Below are 18196 nucleotides of genomic sequence, written 5' to 3'. Positions count from 1 at the left end.
TCAAATAATCGGGGTTATGGGTCCGTCTGGGGCTCATTTTTGGATTTTGGGCGAGTGGTAATCAACTTTCCCGTGGAGCAATTTGAACTCCAGGTAGCTTAAATTGAAGCTGAAAGTGTCTACTTTACGACTCCGGAACGTACATTCCCGTAAAACGACTTGGGATTTTTTTATGATTTTTTGAATCAAATAATCGGGGGTTTTGGTTCGTCTGGGGTTCACTTTTGGACTTTAGACGAGTGTTCATTAACTTTCCCGTGGAGTAATTTGGATTTTAGGTAGCTTAAGTGAAGTAATATTTTGGTCGACTCTTGAGAAAGTATGTTTGAAATGGTTAAAAAAAATTTGATTATTACTGCCCCTAAGGATAATATATAAATGTGTATCTATCCACTAACATTTTCGTCCTCTTTCGTAGGATTCCACCAAGTAATGCGGCCTTGTTTCAAGATGAACGGTGCATGGTGGCACCAGTTCGCCATAGAAGATTCCACCAGCTCCTTGACCGGCAGAGGATCGTAATGCGGATTCTCCGACAGTGTTTCACCTAAGTAAAAGAAAGCAACAGCGATTTACTCGGCTTCTTGCAGCTTACCGGTGAGCGTGTATTGCATGTACTAATTTATCCTAGTATCTAATCTACTTGTTAACTGTTCCAAATCGCTCGTAGAATTATATACGAGGATACGATTGAATTATGCAATGTTATATCTACACAGCGGATTTTGTGTCGATACTTTACTTTCAGGTTTTTTAAGTTGTTAAAAAGATGAAAGAGTAGCCACTGGTTTTTACAATTGATGCAGTAAAACTGAGCTTTCTACAATAAAAATAAGGAAACGTTTCGAACGGGAAGGGTATTTGCTTAATAGCGAGGTGTTCCGATTTCTTGCGTCCCTTATGGACATCGTAGGTGACGCGTTATAAAACATTTGATTCTTATTCCCTAGTTTCGCTCGGCCAATTTCGCCGAAGAAAAATATCGAGATTCGCCAGCAGCGAGCGTAATAGAGCGTCTCTAGAGCCGAGAGTAGGACACGAAAAATCACCCTCTTCCGGCTCCTCGGCCAGCTCCTCCTCTTCGTCCTCGCCGCCGAAAGTGAAAAAGCCGATCGGCGAGACCGAGGTGGCCGCGCTAATCCTGGCTATTTGCGCCCGCAGATAATTCCTCTCCGTCCCGGGGAACGGCGGGAACGTGTAGAACTACGATTGAAAAAGGAACTATCTTGTTTGACGAATCGGCGAGCAGAGCGGAACGGAACGGAACGGAAAACCAAAAGCCAACGTACCGGCGTGTCCAAATTTCCCGTGCAGCGTCGGACAATCTGTCGCGCGATTAGTATCTGCTGCGGCGTCACCGGTGGAAGTTCGATCCACTTGCTCGACCCGAGCTCGTTGCATACAAAATACACCTGCAACAAGGTGCACCCTGGGATTCGCGAAAAAGACGACTCGTGCATCGCATCGCATATTAATACCCGGTGGGTGCACGGTTTTGGTATGCCGCGCGTTCGGCTCTGTACGGCAGTGACACACGGTGCGATTCTTGTCGCGAGAGAAAATCGAACGCGACGCATTGGTAGTTAAAGGCGAAAAGTGTCATGGCCGTCTTGGACGGCTCGACCTCGTAAGAAGACACCATGGAATCTCGTTAACCCATAAACCTTCGCGACCCTCGTTTCGGGATCACGTATATTGCGGGTGTTCCCTCCTTTCCTGGATTTTTAAAGCTCCGACGGTATTGCCAGAAGACGGTCGGAGCTGTTCGTATAAGAAAAACACGTATAATGCGCTGTGAAAGTTCAGACGTTACCGTTGAGAATCCGCGATTTATGGCGACGTCGCCATCCATTCGTGTCTAAAATAACGAACATGATTATGGTGGCGGAGATGAATATATGTACATATCGCGGATCGTGCACAGACGAGGATCGTCTGATCCTATTCCTACCGAATCTATAAAAGTTACATTTTTGATAGAAAAATTGTCTATGTGAATAGAAATTGCAAATTGAAGTCTCCTAGATTTTATGATTTCAAGAGACTCGGGTCACTTTAGTATCGTTCATTTTCGAACGAATTTGTTGTTTCACCGACCCCTAAAAGACGACGCGAAGGCAAAAAAGAACATTTACACGATCGTACTTTGGAATTCACCCCGGTTCCAACGGTCTCGGAAGGCACTTCCGGCGGCGGCTTCCACGTAGATGTCGGCAGGGGTGGAAACACGAGCTTCAAGCCCTCCTCCTCGTCTTTTTCCTTTTCCGGCGCTTCCTCTTCGTCGGCCTCCGCGTCCTCATCCCGTTCTGCTCGCGCAGCTGCTTCTTCCGCAGCTCTCGCAGCTTCCTCGGCTTTCGCTTCGTTCTCCAGCCTCTGCCGTTCCCTCTCCTCCGCCAATTTCTATAATTAATTTCCACTCATTCATCGACCGGACGGGAACGTGACAAAAGCAGCAAAACTTTCGTTGGAATTGCATCAATTTTTTAGCCGTCCCGCGGACTCGATGAACCCATCAGCAGATAAATCACCTCCAATCTCTTGTTCAGCTCCTCCGCTTGGAGATCAGCCTCCGCCACGTAGTAGTTCTTCGGGTTACCGAGGATCTTCCCCCAGAATCTTTTCAGAACGATCATTCGCGACAGGGTTATGTTCGCTGTTTCGAATAGAAGGTGCAGCACGTTGCTGGAAAGATGGCAGAATTTCTGTCGACGGGTAAAGGGGGGTAGACGTTTCTTTTTAAGGGCGTAACTTAACCGATAACAATGAAAAGTCGGGAATGGAAAAAAAAAAACATGGAAAAGGCCAGGATCCGGGAGGCGTTGCTTGCGTTCTTTCGACCAGTCGCGAGTCCCGCTTTTCCGGGAAATTGGAGACTAACGGGAAGGCATTATCTTTGCTAATAAGGGAAACGCGTTTATCTTATTTCTGCGAAACCGTTAACTCAGCCGGGCTGCTGGGAATCGATCCCACAATTTTCCTTCGTGCCATCTTTCGAGCAACGGACGTTGTATACCTGATGTTCTGGACGGGCGCCTCGGTCATGAACTTCCGCAAGGACAAATTAAGCAGCACCATTTCGCTGCGTGGCAGGCCCACGCCGGTCTGCTCGAAATAAAACAAAAGGTCCATCATGTTCGGCTTCTTCTGCTTGCTCCCATCCGCTTCGTCTTCCTCCGCCTCCTCCAACCCTTCCGAACTCTGCTCATCGATCTGTTGAACGTTCTGCGATTCGAACAAGAAGGTGAGAGCATCGAGTGATCGATACCATCGTGCCTCGCGTTTCTTTAGGGCACCGAACGAATCGCAGAGCTCATTTCGGATGCGAGTTAATTTGTCTGAACAGCAAAACATCGCTAAAAATTCTTTTTTATTTTTTAAGATTTTACCTATAATTATTTGAAATTGTAACACACGGTATATGATATTTAGAGAATTTATAGCTTCTTTTCGACCGTATCTGTATCGTATTTAATGCGATATTTAATGAACAGGCCTCGAAAATACGTTGCCGTCGTTATTAATTGTACAATCAACGTCCGCCGAGGGGGATTGCGACTTTTCAAGCGGTTCCAGGGTAAAACCGCACCTTGAACAGCTGCACGAGTGTCTTCGCGTTCTCGTAACGAGCGGGCGGAACGTACAAATCTCGCAGATGATTCGTCTCGGTCTTGAATCGCTCGTCCTTCACTTTTCTGCTGTACTCCTCGAAAACGTCGACTGCATTTTTCGGTCTCTCGGCTAAAATCTTGGCCAGCACCTCGGACAAGTGATCGTATCTATGGTGAACGAAAAAAAGAAAAAAAGTAACGGTACAATTTTTTTTCCAAACCGAACGAAATGACTCGCGCTTCTTCGGACTGGTTCAGTGTACAATTGTTTGCCGACAAAAAGGTTGATAAACCGTGAGTCTTTTTAGTGAGTTAGCTGCTAAAAAATTCGAGTCATTCGGCCTAGTTTTAAAACGGTTGTTTCTTTCAGCCAGGTGCGCCAATACTTTTTTCACCGTCTACGTATGTGCGCGCTGGTTCACGAATCGGGGAAAAAGGAGTCCTTCTCTTCGAAACGGAGGTTCAACGAAACTGTAATTTAAAACGGCTCGTTTGGTTCTTCGAGTCGACGAAAAGTAGCTGAATTACTCGATCGCCGGCCACGGCGCTCCGTTGACCCATGCTTTTTTTTCCACGCACAAAGGCGTCCCCGCGATGGAAGTTGCTTTGACAAGTTCCGGTTATCAAGATTCGCCGGTCGCGTTTGATTAAATCAACTACCTAGGTAGAAAGTTGCCGCTCCGCGGCGTTTTCGCTTTGACGGCCGGGTTCGCGATGGCCCCGGACTCGCTGCGGATCGTTTTCCGTATCCGGTTCGGCTCGCTTTCGAAGAACCCTTTGCCCACCTATCCGGAGATCTGTCCGCTGATAATAATCATACAAATCGACGCTACCAGCGATACGTTGCGCGCTATCGTGCACGATGCGATACTTAAAATCCGCTGCCTAAATATTTTCGTCGTCGCGAGTGACGTGTGAAATGTGGCTGAAACATGCCATCAATGATTACGAGTTATCAGAATCGTGTCGCTAGAAATATATGCCAGCCAGCACGAATGTTTCACAAATATAGCTTCTACAATTATTATTATTATTATTATTAAGGTTAGACTTTAGGCTTTTTAAAGTGTTTTACAAAAAAGTTACCGACAGATCTGGAAAATATTCCAAACGATTGTGGCATTAAATTTTCTATCAAACGATTCCTTTAAACGGAGGAAAATATCGATCTTACGAAGACCAGAAAAACCATGCGCCTCCATTTTTCAATAACGAGAAACCCGATAAAATGAAGAAACTGGACGGATCTCAAATACACAACATTATACGAATTAAAGAACCAGCTCCGTCGATTTCAATCAACGAAACTCGTAGAACGAAACGTAGAGAAACATAAATGCTTTGAAGGCTTAAACCGTATCATCGTCTTCCGAAGAAAAACGGATACCACGAGTAAACTAGAGATTAAACTAAATGTACGGTACAACTACGTGTAGGTATATTCATCGGACGTGGTCGATTAGATTCGGGATATCGGTGATTTCGGCGGGCAAACCGGGCAGAACGAGGTGCGAGAACTCACAGGCTATCGCCGGATTCTGGGCTGTGTTTCTGTAGGAACATTTTGGCACGTCGGACATCGTGCTCGACGCACGGGACATCGTCCGGCGGCACCTCCTCGATATTGTAGCTGTACGCCATTCCGCGGTTGTCCTAATTACACGGTCTACACATCGCGTCCTCGTGTTTCCGTCGCCGAGAGAGCGGAGGCGTGATCCCCTATCAATGAAATTCGGTCGAATATTCGTTATCTGGTCGACGTAACCCTCGTGCCGTCATCGTTTTATAACGACGTGTATCGCGGCCGGGTCCCCCGGAACAATGACGATCGTCTGATTTCTTTTTTCCTTTTTTTCCTTTTTTTTCTTCTTTTTCTCGTTCTTTCTCGTTCTTCCGTCGCGCCGCTCGGTCCGTTTCGAGGACCGGCTTCGGAAGTAGTCGCGGCCGCGCGCCGCGTCGTTTCGTCTCGAAAGCGTTATCTGCTGACCCAATTACGGTAACGAACCGAAAATGTCTCTAATCAACTCGAAAATTAATTAAACCTGCGACGAAGATAAAGCTCCTCCGACGATGCCCCGTTGATTTCTGCTTCCTGGAGGGTACTCGAGGCAGATAGGAGCCTCTCTGGCTCGCGCCAATACCAGCCTCCAGAGCTCAACAGGCTGGAACGCGTACCTGGCCGACGCGTGGGACGCGTTCCCTTCGGAAAGAAATACTTGTTAATTAGCCCCGCAAATCGCCTGTCTCGCTTACAAATACGCCGCGCGAATGGAACCCGGGGATCGTCTTTGTTGCTTCTGACAATTCACGAGAATGCTACCGTACCTGTACACAGGTTTCAAATTGGAATTTGTTCTCGAGTTGCGTTCCGACGGATTATTCGTCTTGTATTATCGTGTCAATAATTCGTCGAAAGTAAAAAGAAATTAATTTTGCATTCGGATAATCAAAGTTCTATTGTATTATATAAGAGTACCGAGATATATTTTTTTTTTCTTAACTGGTCAATATTCAGGGAAAGGGAAATAATGAATAAAATTTGCGAAGCCGTAGTTCGAAATTTCGAGTATCGTTCATCTAGTGAAACAGCGTGCGCGCGCCATCATGAATGGCCGACGCTATCTCAATGGAATTAAATCGCACGCGCTGCTGCTTTCTATCATCAGGCAGCATCCTGGTGCGCTTGGTTATCGTCTATCGAGTGTCCTAAATAGAAACGACGATTCTCGAGGTCACTAGCTGCTTCCTTTGACGCCCACCCTTCTCGCGCTGTGTTGTCCAGCAGGGCACGTGTGTCCTTTTCTTGGACGAAACGACCGGATCGGGACGATAAGCGACGTTAAACGCAGCCGATTCGGAACGGGCTCCGATTATCAGTTTTGGAAATAGTGGTTCGCTCGTGATTCGCTCGCGTACGGAAATAGACCGGGGAACGCTTATCTCTGCCACGAATTTATCGCGGAATGCGCGCGAGTTTCGAATCGGTTCGAATTATTGCGCGGATTCCGGAGCGCCGGTGTAATTGTAGAACAACTTTTTCGAGACCGTTGGATTCTTTTGCGGTGTCTAGGATTATTTATAGCGCCCTCGAGTTGCTTATTGATTCGACCAAAGAAGTCTGATCCCATCTGAAATCGAGCAATTTTATTTGAAGCGATAGAAATTGTATTTTTAAGTTAGCTAAAATAATCGGGAATTACTAATTGATTGTACAGATTGTGTCTCGGCTAAAGGGGGCCATTTAAATGTGTCCGGTATTTTTTTGGGATATCGGAAAACTTTAATAACAAAAGCTTCGTCTATATTATAAATCTCTCAGGCCCGAATAGCTTTTGTTAATAGGGTTTTAGTATCTCGTCGAGTATTTGTATCGGCTTCCGTCCTGTTCGAATGTCGCCAAAAAATCGCGTGAAATAGATTCCGCTCGGTCGTTCTTCTAATCAATGGTAACGCGACGCCACCGATAGCTAGGTGAACGAAACAGAATGTATGTATCTGGTACACTCCCCGCAACAAAGTTACAAACGTTGAACCCGAAGCGAGCCGTGTTCACCGAAATATCTACACCCTATTTAAATAAATACAGAGGTACGCTGCTCCCACGAGGTCCACGAATGAGATCACGTTCGCTCGGAGGTTCCTTCTGTGAAATGTTTGTTTATTTGACCACGACCAATTTCTCTGGCGATGTATATACAATCTGTCCGGACGACATCGTGATTCTAAACACTTCGCCCCGAGTTATGGAAACCAAGGCTGAAAATGATAATGAAGTCTTGTAAAAGAGTTCGAGTAAAAGTATACACTTTGTATACGATGTAAAATACATCTTGCAAATGTAAAATAAAATTGTGGTAGAAAAATGGGACCAGAATGCATAGCATTTACGGTAGTGAACTGTCAATCCATCGCTCGTAAACCCCACGATTGCAGCGCGTATGCAATACGCAACTGTCGGTTTGTTTAAACCTTTACGTAACAACGACTTTTAATACCCCGATCGACCAGAGCGTAAGGTTCATTAACCTCGATACTCTCTCGATGACAACGCGTTAGAGCCTCTGTTTACAGAAAAAATATTTTCCTCTCTGTCTCTCATTCTCTCATGATCAGAGTCGCTTCTTCCGCATATAAATCAATTTAGTCCGCATTCAGTGAAATTTCTATACGCTTTTCACAACGTTGCTTATGGTTCTACATTGTCGAAACCTGTCCCCCGTGTTGTCATGCGAGTGAATCGGGACATCAAGAATTCGTCGATTTAAGTATAAATAAATGTTCAAATCCGTCGAACCGGTGAAATCGAAGACCAATATGTTCAGCCGGATACAATTTTCGTGGGCGAAGACCGTTCGACCCGGGCGGCAAACAGCGCAATTACATCGGTTAGCAGTGGGTAAACAGGAACGGCGGGCAAATATTTCGCGGATAAATAATAACGATTAGACAGTGGAGGAAAGTTGAAAGTTCGCGCGGGCCGATGATCGAGATAATGAAACGATGAAATCGGTAATCGATGAAATTGAATGCCGCGGGTGTAGCAAAATCCTGAGGACGGCCCGGCAATTGGCTCGGGCCAATTAACTGTGCATCGTTAATGCTAATCAGCCACCGGTGGCCGGGCCGGTAACCGGGAACCGCAGAAAATGGCGGCCGTTATCAGTTAGTCGCACGTGTGGCGTGATTTGTCATCGGGGTCCGTATCCGTCAATGGGTTCGGTGGACCGGGCGGAGTTCAGAGGGTCGCCGGGATTCGAGATCAAGAGGCGCGTGGCTTATTTCAGACGGCTGAATCGCTAATAATTCTGGAATTTCGTGGACCGCAGAACAGGTGGCACCGGCCGGCGACTTAACGAAATCCTGTCCCAATCGATTCGAACCGATTCAACGATGAATGGATAAAAGTTTCAAACGCCAGGAACGATATATAAATATAGCTATTTTTGCAAGCATTTTCAAGCTTTCGAAATTAATCTCTTTCCCGCCGTTCTCTATTACTTTTTTACTTTTACTGTTCTATAAAAATAATAAATATCTCGGCGATGAAATATCGTATGAAAATATTAAATTGTGTCTCAACAGTTATCAACTATTTTTCTGTATTTGGAACGTACCAAAAATATTTGTACAATTTTTCACGGTTACGGGTTTCGGTAAACAGCGTAACAGGATTACTCGCGCGAACACCTGCGCCACGCCGTAATACTAATTATTCCGATCGCGACAATCCCGCCATGATGCGTAATTAACAAAACGAAATGTCGATTAATAAAAGGCGCATGTTGGCACGGATAGAGAGCGCGTCCGGCTTGAACGTATTATCCGATCTGTGCGGGGGAAATCGAATTGCGCATTTGACACGTATTGTTCACGCGACCACACCGGGCGTTAATTAACAAACGGCCGTCTGCTAATCGGGTGGTCCACTGATTTCCGGGGACGTGAGCAATACTCCGATAGCACGATTATAACGTTCTTTCGGTTGTTTTACCGTTCCGGTCAAAGTCAACATACCTCCCATAGAAATTTCACCGATACCCTCGACGGTGAAGTTCTCCCTGATAAACACGGATCGATTTTATTCCCGACGATATTTTCTCGATAATAATGCGCATTTCGACGCCGCCCGAAAAATTCACTGCCGCGCTTCGTTCTATCTACGCGTTGCTAGTTTACGGTGCGATGCTTGACAGGAAGTCAAAGCCATCCGCAGAGATCGTTCCATTTACAATAAAAATATTTTCGATACGCTCGCGTTATTGAATTTCGATTACAGCGCCACGTGCGCGTTATATATTTTTTTTCTAGCCTCGCGATTGTTTCGTTAAACGTTCCCGAAGCAGACGCGACGGGATACGATTTTACTCATTTTCCTCGCCACGTTTTTTTCTATTTCTTCAATGAAATCTATAATTCGGCTTGAAGTCAATGTTCTTCAAAGTTCGGTGTCAAAATATTAGAATCGTTGATAGAAATGTGTTATTCCACTTTGATTTTAATTAAATAATGGATAAAATAAATCGGTCGTCCAACTTCGTGAACGTACGGGATCAAGGTTGGGGAGTATTTCCGCATCCTGAAAAATTGATTCTTAACGTTTACAGTATTTTCGAAATGTCCGATTATAAATTAAATGGTCGATTTAGCCCGCCGTTTGAAGCTCACGGGGTTAAGAGGGCAGTCGGGGCTCGTCGGGGTTTATCCCGGCGGGCATAGGGTCGTTAATCAGCATTCGGAATTCGAGCACCGAGGAGAAGCATCGGCGACGGTGGCCACAATTTGCGGAGGCGTTTGAGTATGAATGAGTAACAAGTCCCCACCAAGACCAGTCTCCCTACCCCTTCTCGTCCTCGTCTCTTTCGGTTCTCCACCCTCTCGCTGGTATCCGTCCCTCGTTCGTCCCATCGGTCCTCCGCATCCGTGCTTCTCTCTGTCCCTGTTTCTCCCACTGCCCCTCTCCTCTCCGGCATCCCTCCCTCTCCCTCTCTCTCTCTCTCTCTCTCTTTCTCCGTTTCTCTATCTCGCTCCGTCTGTCTCTCCTTCCCTCCCTCTATCCCTCTCGCCGACACGAAAGAGGCTCGGTATCGGGGGTTCGGTTCTCTCTCCGTGTTCCGCGCTTCTTTCGGTCAGTTTTCTCTCGTGAGCTGCAACGCGCGCGTCCTTCCGCTAGGACCTCGGGAATCTGTGTCCGTCTCTTCTTTGCCCGGATCAACCTCTACGCCCGTGAATCACAGGATAAATCAGCAGATCCATTCGTCCGACACGAGGGATTCCCGCGCCCGGGAGCCGACCGTCCGTCAAGATGCGCCGTCGATGCACATGGTTAGTTCCAATCCCTTCTTTTACGACGTTATCCGCGCGCGGCTTGCGTGTTTTCTCGACAGGGAAGACACAGTTGTCTGTGCAGGCCTCGCCACGATCAAACATTTAAACCTACCACCGCCGGGCAAATTTCAAGTTTCTTCTTTTATAATTTGATAAGTCGTAAAGAAACTTTCAGTAAGCATATTTATTAAATACATTTCTTCGCCGGAGCAAACACTGCTGGAAGAAGTGGGAAAAATGTGAGTAAATTCTGTCTTGTAATTCCTATCAGGCAATTTTTGTTGGTTGATTTTAGACCTTGGTAGATTTAGTGTTATAGTGGATGGTTTCGGAAAGGCTGGTCCCAATTTGTTGGGCTATTCAATTAGAAGCGTTTTCTGCTCTCTGTCGATTAGGCGTTGGGCAAAGGGGTAGTTTCCTTAGAGGTATTAATCGTGAAAATTGTGCTAGAGTCAAGATCTATCTTCCACTATTTTAACATGGTCACTGGGAAAAATTTGTAACACAATATTTTGGTCTAACAAAGGCTGACTATTCCGATAGCGAACTAAACTTTTGACCCTCAGGATCAAAGCCATAAGAGGCGCACCCAGAATTAACTATCGAATGACATCATCTGAACTCTCTTTAACCCTAAATGTCAAGGGTAAATATCTAGCTACTTAGCACTCGAGCAATAAACTGACTGTTTAAATGTTTCCTAAAGTGACTGCAACGATCGTAAATAAATTAAAAATAAAACGAAGCGTTCATAAATATTTCTTCAATCCACATGCTCGAACACTTTCGTTTTTATTACTAGAGCATAAAGTCATCCATCCAATAACAAAGTATGAAGTAAATGACGCGGTTCCTCGGATCATTTGAACTAACTTTTTCCTTTACAAATTTTTTCTCCGAGACATCGTCGATAAATTATGAACGAAAACCTCTAACCAATGACAGAGCGAGCTCAGTTGGCGCAAGACAGCCGAGCCAATCGGCAGAGCTGGGCGTCGTCTACTCCTTGACACGGCTGCCTCGCGTCAGCTGATCTCGTCTCTGATTGGCCAGTGTATTTTTGGTTACTAATTCTTAAACAATGCCTCGCAGAAGATTTTCGCTAAGGAAAAGGTTGCTTCGAATGACCTCAGCCATCCATGATGTCATTCCCCGTTTACGAGTGACTTGTGGGACACCGTGTAGATCGGATCGAGCGATCCCGTAGTCGAAAATCGACTAAAAATCGCGCGACCCACGCGCGGAAGGACCGGTCGCCTCTCGAGATCGAGCATATCGGCGACACGCCGGGACGAATCGGGACTCGTTACGACGTCGCTTGAAATCGAGTTTCGCAGACGGTGCCGAGGCCGCTCGTCAGGAGAAAAAGGAACGAAGGAGTGCCTGAGAAGAAGGGGCGGAGGTAGAAGAGGAAGAACGAAGAAGAAGAAGAAGAAGCGAGAGGCAGCGCCGCGCGGCGAACAATTCGTCGGGTGTTCATAGTTGTTAAAACGATTTACGCCGGCCGGGAGAGTTCGTGGCCCCGTCGCCATTAAATCTTATCGTTAAAACTTCCAGCCGCTGCCTTCGAGATCCGCGTGGCGCGTCCCGGCGTTTCCGAGGAGCCCGCGCGATGCTCGCTCGAACTCTCGCCGATCCTAGCGGCGCGCGATCGCCGAGAGGGTTCGTAATCGCGGAGAGGATCGGCGCTGGAACGCGGGAGGGTGGTCCGTGGCGCACGCGTGAAAGTGGCCTGCGTTGTTTAGCCCCATCGTGGCCGAGCCATGGTCAAAATCGTCGTCCAAGTTTCGAACGTATAAAACGTCGACGATTTTCGGCAATTCTTTCTGATCTGTCGATATTATCTTCAGGGACTTGTGATTTCGTAACAACGTTAATATTAGTATCTTCTTGCATATTATGTAGCACTGTTCGTTCGACGAAAATGAATTCCGTCGAACGCGACACCCATTGTGCGAACTTTATACGACCGCAAAGGGTTAAAAAGCGGTGATTCGACCGTCGTGGTAGGCTCGGGTCGTTAATGCCACGGTCTACGAAGTGTCTGAAGCGTGTTCGCCGTCGCTTCTTCTGACGGTCGCGTCGACTCGTTTGCGTATTCCATCGCGGGGAATAATGTCGCTCGTTACTATTAACGGGCCATCCTCGGATCACGGTTTACATTATTCATCAGCTGGTCGCCGAGCGACGTGCATCGGCCGATCGCTCGTAAATCGCCGGCTCACTTTTCATTAAGACCCGCCCCGGGGACGAGTGAATGAGCGGCTGAATGAATTTCCAGAACCCATTGCTCTTCCTGTCTCGACTGTGACTCGGCCTTGAACGCGGCTCGCGATGCACACTGGGTCAGAAACGATCGGGACGATACCCTTCCTCAGGCTGGTGGACACCCCTTTTCCCCTGCTCCGCCGGCTCCTGGGATTTCGATCGGACACGTGCGCCGATTTTATGAAACGTTTACGAAACGATGATTTAGGGGGGCCCCGGAGGCCGATGGGAATTTCTGTTGCTCGGCCACGTCGCGGAATTAAATGTTTACGAAACGGTTCTGCGGTATACGCGCCGCTCTTTCGAAGTATAAATTAGGGACTGCGGCGTGTTCAGTTTTATTGGCGCGGCTTGATCGGTTCAGGGACGCCCGTGCCTGCAGTTTTTCTTCGGTAAATTCGGTTTCGAAACGGCAGACGTTTCCGGTAGCTGCAAATTGTCTTTATACTTAATTGTGATAGATTCCTCACAAATTTTAATAAATATTATTTTCATACAATGAATCCTTGGTCGAACGTTTTACGGTCCTATATGTCAATTTTCTTCGAGTACTTCAGATTTATAATAATAAATATAATATTATAATTTTACTACAATAAATATTATTACGATAATAAGTTGTAGTAATAAGAGTTATAATAACATAGGGATTTTTATTCGCGTACTCTGCAGTCCGAGAACGCTATCAGTATTCTCTTCTAATCTGTCTGTAGTGTACAACATACTGTGAATGCTCAAGTATCATTTCCTACTTCATATTACATTGTGACTCGTCAGTTAGATAATTTTCACTACAGAATTTCTGCCAGCGTCGATGCAACGATTTTTTAATCTGAATTTCTTCCTGTTGACGCTCCGTTGCGTGTACTGGAAAAATTCATTTATCATTCATTCCATAAATGGAAACAAAATAATCGAATGTGTAAAACCGACATTATTTTTATTGTACCGTTAAACATTCATTTTTTATACCGTTAAATATTCCATTACATATTTTAATAATATTTATTATAATGGCAACTACTGTTTCGCCGAATTGAGTTTGAAATAAATTAGAGAAATTCTGAGTTTCTTTTATCGGTTTCTCAAATTTATTTAATATTTTCTGCAAGTGTCCCAATAATTTTGGACGAGGGTGTACAGTCGCCGAACGAGTTACTCTGGAAATTAATATAATATTCGCGTCAGGTCCGCCGATATTTTGCAGGGAACGTTATAATATATAAATTAAGGCACAAAGTTTCGGTGAGGAGTATGAAGTGGAGTTCTCGAGAGCGTGAGAGAGACAAGGAGAGGAAGAGACAGAGAGAAAGAGAGAGAGAGGGAGAGGTACTCTACCGACTGAATGAATGGACGAACGAGTCCCTAGAATTTATGGCTGTTGTTCACAATTCGTCCGTGAACGTGCGCCAAAGTGTGCCACTGTTATACTCTGTTTAGAATTACTGCCATGCATTGCAATTAATTTGTTGCCGGTCCCAATGGCTTCGCGGTTGACAAATCAGCACCGAAAAACACTGCTTTTTACAAACAAAATCCTCGGCTTCTCCTCCTTATCTCTGCTCATTTTATTCGATTCGAGAAAGCGGTCGCCAGATGTTCCCGTTGAAAAGATCGCATTATCTGAATTTTGGGCACGTTAAAACAAACAAAGAAACACTCGTTCTTCGATCGGCGCTCTTCTTTGAAAATAATCGGACTCCCTCTCGCGAAAAGAAAAATAAATGCTCTTAAAATCGTACACGCGGCATCTGCTCTGTCACGCACGAGCGCAAAACATTCCGAGAGCGTCTCTCAGGACGGTGTCAAATTGCTCGGATAATTCCAGCCGAAGACGACTCGACTGTCCTGTGATATAAAAATTTGTAAAACGTTATTTCGAATATATGTACACAATGGTTTAGCTCTCGCAGTGACTTTTTCTAGCGGCATACGCAACGCTTCGAGATTCGAGCACATTTAATCAGAAATAATTTCCAGCGGCCAAAAGTCTCTCGGCTTCGCGAAAGAAACGCGCGTTCCCCGGGACGACGACGACGGCGGCGGCGGCGGCGGCGGCGGCCTTAAATATAAAAATTCGCGCAAACTCGCCGCAGTCTACTAATCACGGTTAGTGCTCGGCGGGTGTTCGCGGGCGAGCCGAAAATATCGTTTGAAAAAATTCTTTAGCCCGGAATCGAAAGGGACTCCGCGGGACGGAGGAAACCCTGTGCGAGCGCGAGAAACGCTCTCGGCGTCGACCTAAATTTTTTCGCCGCGTTTCGACAAACCGCTTCCTTTTTTTTTCTTCCTCGCCGTCTAATTCGTTGCGACACACCGGCCGCGCGCGGCTACGTACGCGCGATCTAATTCCCCGTGAAGAGGACGGGGACCCGTCTGTTTATGAAGAATGCAAAACGGCGGCGGGAGATCTCGAGATCTCGAGGGATAGGAAAAAGAAAAAAAAAGAGAGAAGGAAGAGGAGGACCCGAACAGTGTGTAAACGAAACGCAACAGTCCGACGGAAGGGAACGAGGAAGAACGCGGGGCTCCGGAGTAGGGGGGGCGGAGGGCGGGAGAGGGAGAAATTGACGGTGACTTGAGTGTCAGAAGGCCGCAGGCTCGTGGTCCCTGACCGGTCGACGCAGCCTCCTCCCGGTTCCAGAGAATCAGAGTCACGTTCAGTCAGTGGCCGACTCCCGACTGCGAAGGTGGTGCGCGTTGTTTCTTCCTCGGCGTTGTCTCCTCCGTATATCAGTGTCGAAGAGGGGTTTTCCGGTTTTCTTGCGTCGCGTCGCCCGGGGCCGTTCTCACCGCCCCTCATCATCCTCGGGAATGACGGCCGCCAGGAGCACGTGGTTAGTGAACATTTTCATATTTCCCACCGGCAGCTTCCGCTGAATTTTTTTCTCTCTCTCTCTCTCTCTCTCTCTTTCTCTCTCTCTTTCTCTGTTTGCCCGCTCCGACGCGGTTCCTTTTGTTTCCATTTACTATGATCGAGTGCGTTAGCTGACGTGTATATTCTTAATTCAAGTTTTCTTCTTTGGAACCTGTAGAGCGTAACACAGTTTTCCTTTACTATTTTTCTTTCACTATACACTGCAGACGCGTTTTTGTCTATTTATTATTTAACCCTTTGCACTCGAGCGGCGAGTCCGAGGCACCGTTAAAATTGTTCCATCGCGTTCCAAAATAATTTCTGTACCAATTTCTGTACTGGCTTATATTATAGTTTTATAGTATATTTTATGTTATATTTTATACCATAGTTCATACTGTATTTTATACTGTTCTTTAACAGTAAAATTGAATTACTATGAGCCAGAGAAATTATTTCAGATTCGCAATTAAAATGGCTTCGAGTGCAAAGGGTTGATCAGTGATCGAACGCGGAGATTCGATTTTTAGGGTGGCCTCTAGTTTTCCGTTTTTTCGAGCATTCGAGATAACGTTAATTTTTTATATATTTTTGTGTTTCGATATCGATGCACAGTGAATTGTTTGTCCGCTTCAATTTGTAATCGTAGAGTGCTTTGTTAAAGTGCGTCGATTTTTAAAGGGTAGTTCATAGTGCTTTCGTGTGGAACTTCTTTTACAATATTTTTTAGTCAATTTTATTCTGGTGTATTTTATTGTTAGAGTTACGCTGTGAACTGTTTGTTTCATTAATAGTGGCAGAGTGTAGTGATTATTAACGTTCCTTAATTTGTTGGGGATAGTCAGAGTGTCAGAGTGTGCTCCTTGTTAATATTTCATCCCTTTCGTGGCGGTTTAATAATTTTTTTTTCCGACACCGATCTCTCATCCATGTCTGGTACATCTATAATTAATTAATGCATATAAGGTATTCGCAAAATTCCTCGAATTATTGCTCTGAATTAATAGTAGCGCGGCGTATCGATTTACACCGTCTTCTTTACCATTTTTATACGGTGGTCTTCGGTTTTTCGTATTTCTTTTTTTCCTCGGTTCGGTATGTTTGAAAGCGCTATGACGGGTGTCCCATTAGTGACGAAACTGGTAAAAACTAAAAATAGACGCTCCACGCATTTTTATCGGCCTCATTACCCCGCTTATCCGACTGTGTTACACCACATAGGCGGCGCTCAATTGTGGCATAATTACAGAGCCGCGGCCAGTCGGTCGCGGTCGCTCCGCTTCCTTCGCCGTTTCGGGATTTCTTTTGACGATTCGAACATTGATTAAGAGACGAGACGTTGACGCGACAACGTCTTGAACTTTCTTCAGCAATTTTTCGACGATTTCTTCCAGATTTTTCTTAGCAATCTTTTTTGGTACGCTTCGCGTTCGGAACGAATTTCTACATACGAAATTTTGCAGTGACAACCCCGTCCATATTTCGGTAGAAGTAATATTTCGGGATTGCGACTGACGCGAAATAAAATCTCAGTAATTAAAATATTATTTACTATTTATGAGAGTCATATTAATATAAGAGTATTTATTTTCTCTCGTCATCCTAAGCAGTAGAAAAATTTCAAAAATATGTTCTACCAATTGTCTCGTAGACTTTATCATTTTAAAAAGTATTTAATTCTAAGAAAATTGCTGCGTTTTAAAAATTGTCCGATTATTAACGAGAGTCACTGTAACTAAAATCACTAAGACCTTACGGATCCTTTCATTGAAACAGTAATTTCGATAGGGCTCTCCCAGTGTCTCCCTATTGTCGCAAACAATTTCCAACTCGCAGTAAGACCCATCGATCCATACTAATTGCAGAGCACTCGCCGAATTTTCGGAACGGATAATTCGTAGCTTTATCTGGCCGAGTGTCAGCCGGCATTCCCAGAGAATAGCGATCAATCAATTATGGTCGCTGGTGTTCAAGAGGCGGCGATATAAAGGAAATTGACGATTTTTCCGATTCCCGGTCGAATAAGGGAATTAGAAGGGTAAAGTGGGTTCGCGTGTTTCCCCACTGAGATTTAATTGGACGCGACCAGTCCCCCCGGAGGGCTAGAGACCGCCTCGTGTGAAAATCATTGAAAAATCCTGGCCGACGACGGCTCTCGGATTTTTACGATCCTCCTGTTACACAATTCGCATGTGCCGTAGAGGGTAGACCCTCTGGCGAGTTCCTCGAGACCATGCTGAGACATATGTGCGCACATTTCCCTCCTCTCTCCCTCTCTCTTCCTCTCTCTGTCTGTCTCTCTCCATCCATCTATCCGTCTTCCATTCTTTCTCGGCTCTCGTCATTCGTCAAAACACGCTACGTCTTGTCGCGTCACGTGTACAATTTTTTCTTCCTCCACGGCCGGTGAAAAACGTCTCCGTCGCCTTTAATTAACGATACGGCGCGTGGGGGTGGGAACGCCGAGAGATCGAAACGAAACGAGACGAAACGAAAAGAGGGAGAGCCGTGTCAACGCTTCTGCCTGCTCGCGTCGCGTTCGTGAATCGCTCGGGCATTACACGAGCCGAAACTTGTCAGCGTTATGAAATGCGACGAGGTGTTTTCTCCTTTTTTCTTCCCATTTTTCCTCTCTTTT

At 45.8% G+C, this 18196-nt stretch overlaps 2 protein-coding genes across 7 annotated transcripts in view; one reads left to right on the top strand and one right to left on the bottom strand.

The window, feature by feature from the left end:
• The window catches only part of Rsph4a (Radial spoke head protein 4a), a 6622-nt gene extending 1373 nt beyond the window's left edge, over positions 1-5249 (bottom strand). The window contains exons 1-8 of the mRNA XM_078180081.1: positions 5131-5249; positions 3587-3776; positions 3014-3222; positions 2529-2616; positions 2146-2400; positions 1290-1412; positions 1050-1203; positions 395-547 (exon numbers count right to left, since the gene is read on the bottom strand). Coding sequence (XP_078036207.1) covers positions 395-547; positions 1050-1203; positions 1290-1412; positions 2146-2400; positions 2529-2616; positions 3014-3222; positions 3587-3776; positions 5131-5249 — 1291 coding nt within the window. The remainder of the gene's footprint in view (positions 1-394; positions 548-1049; positions 1204-1289; positions 1413-2145; positions 2401-2528; positions 2617-3013; positions 3223-3586; positions 3777-5130) is intronic.
• A 5031-nt stretch (positions 5250-10280) lies between these two features.
• Positions 10281-18196, top strand: part of Ppn (proteoglycan-like sulfated glycoprotein papilin) — a 140048-nt gene continuing 132132 nt past the window's right edge. For 5 of the 6 annotated variants that reach the window (XM_078189725.1, XM_078189538.1, XM_078189634.1 and 2 more), the window contains exon 1: positions 15386-15538. In XM_078189725.1, the coding sequence (XP_078045851.1) occupies positions 15516-15538 (23 nt within the window). In that variant the 5' untranslated portion in view covers positions 15386-15515. Of the gene's footprint in view, positions 10431-15385; positions 15539-18196 lie in introns of those variants that run through there. The other variant, XM_078189446.1, reaches the window with a different exon arrangement.

Source organism: Augochlora pura, chromosome 1, assembly GCF_028453695.1.
Source record: "Augochlora pura isolate Apur16 chromosome 1, APUR_v2.2.1, whole genome shotgun sequence".
In the NCBI taxonomy this organism is placed as follows: domain Eukaryota; kingdom Metazoa; phylum Arthropoda; class Insecta; order Hymenoptera; family Halictidae; genus Augochlora; species Augochlora pura.
Note: the sequence above shows the minus strand (reverse complement) of the source record. Positions and strands in the feature narration are given on the sequence as shown.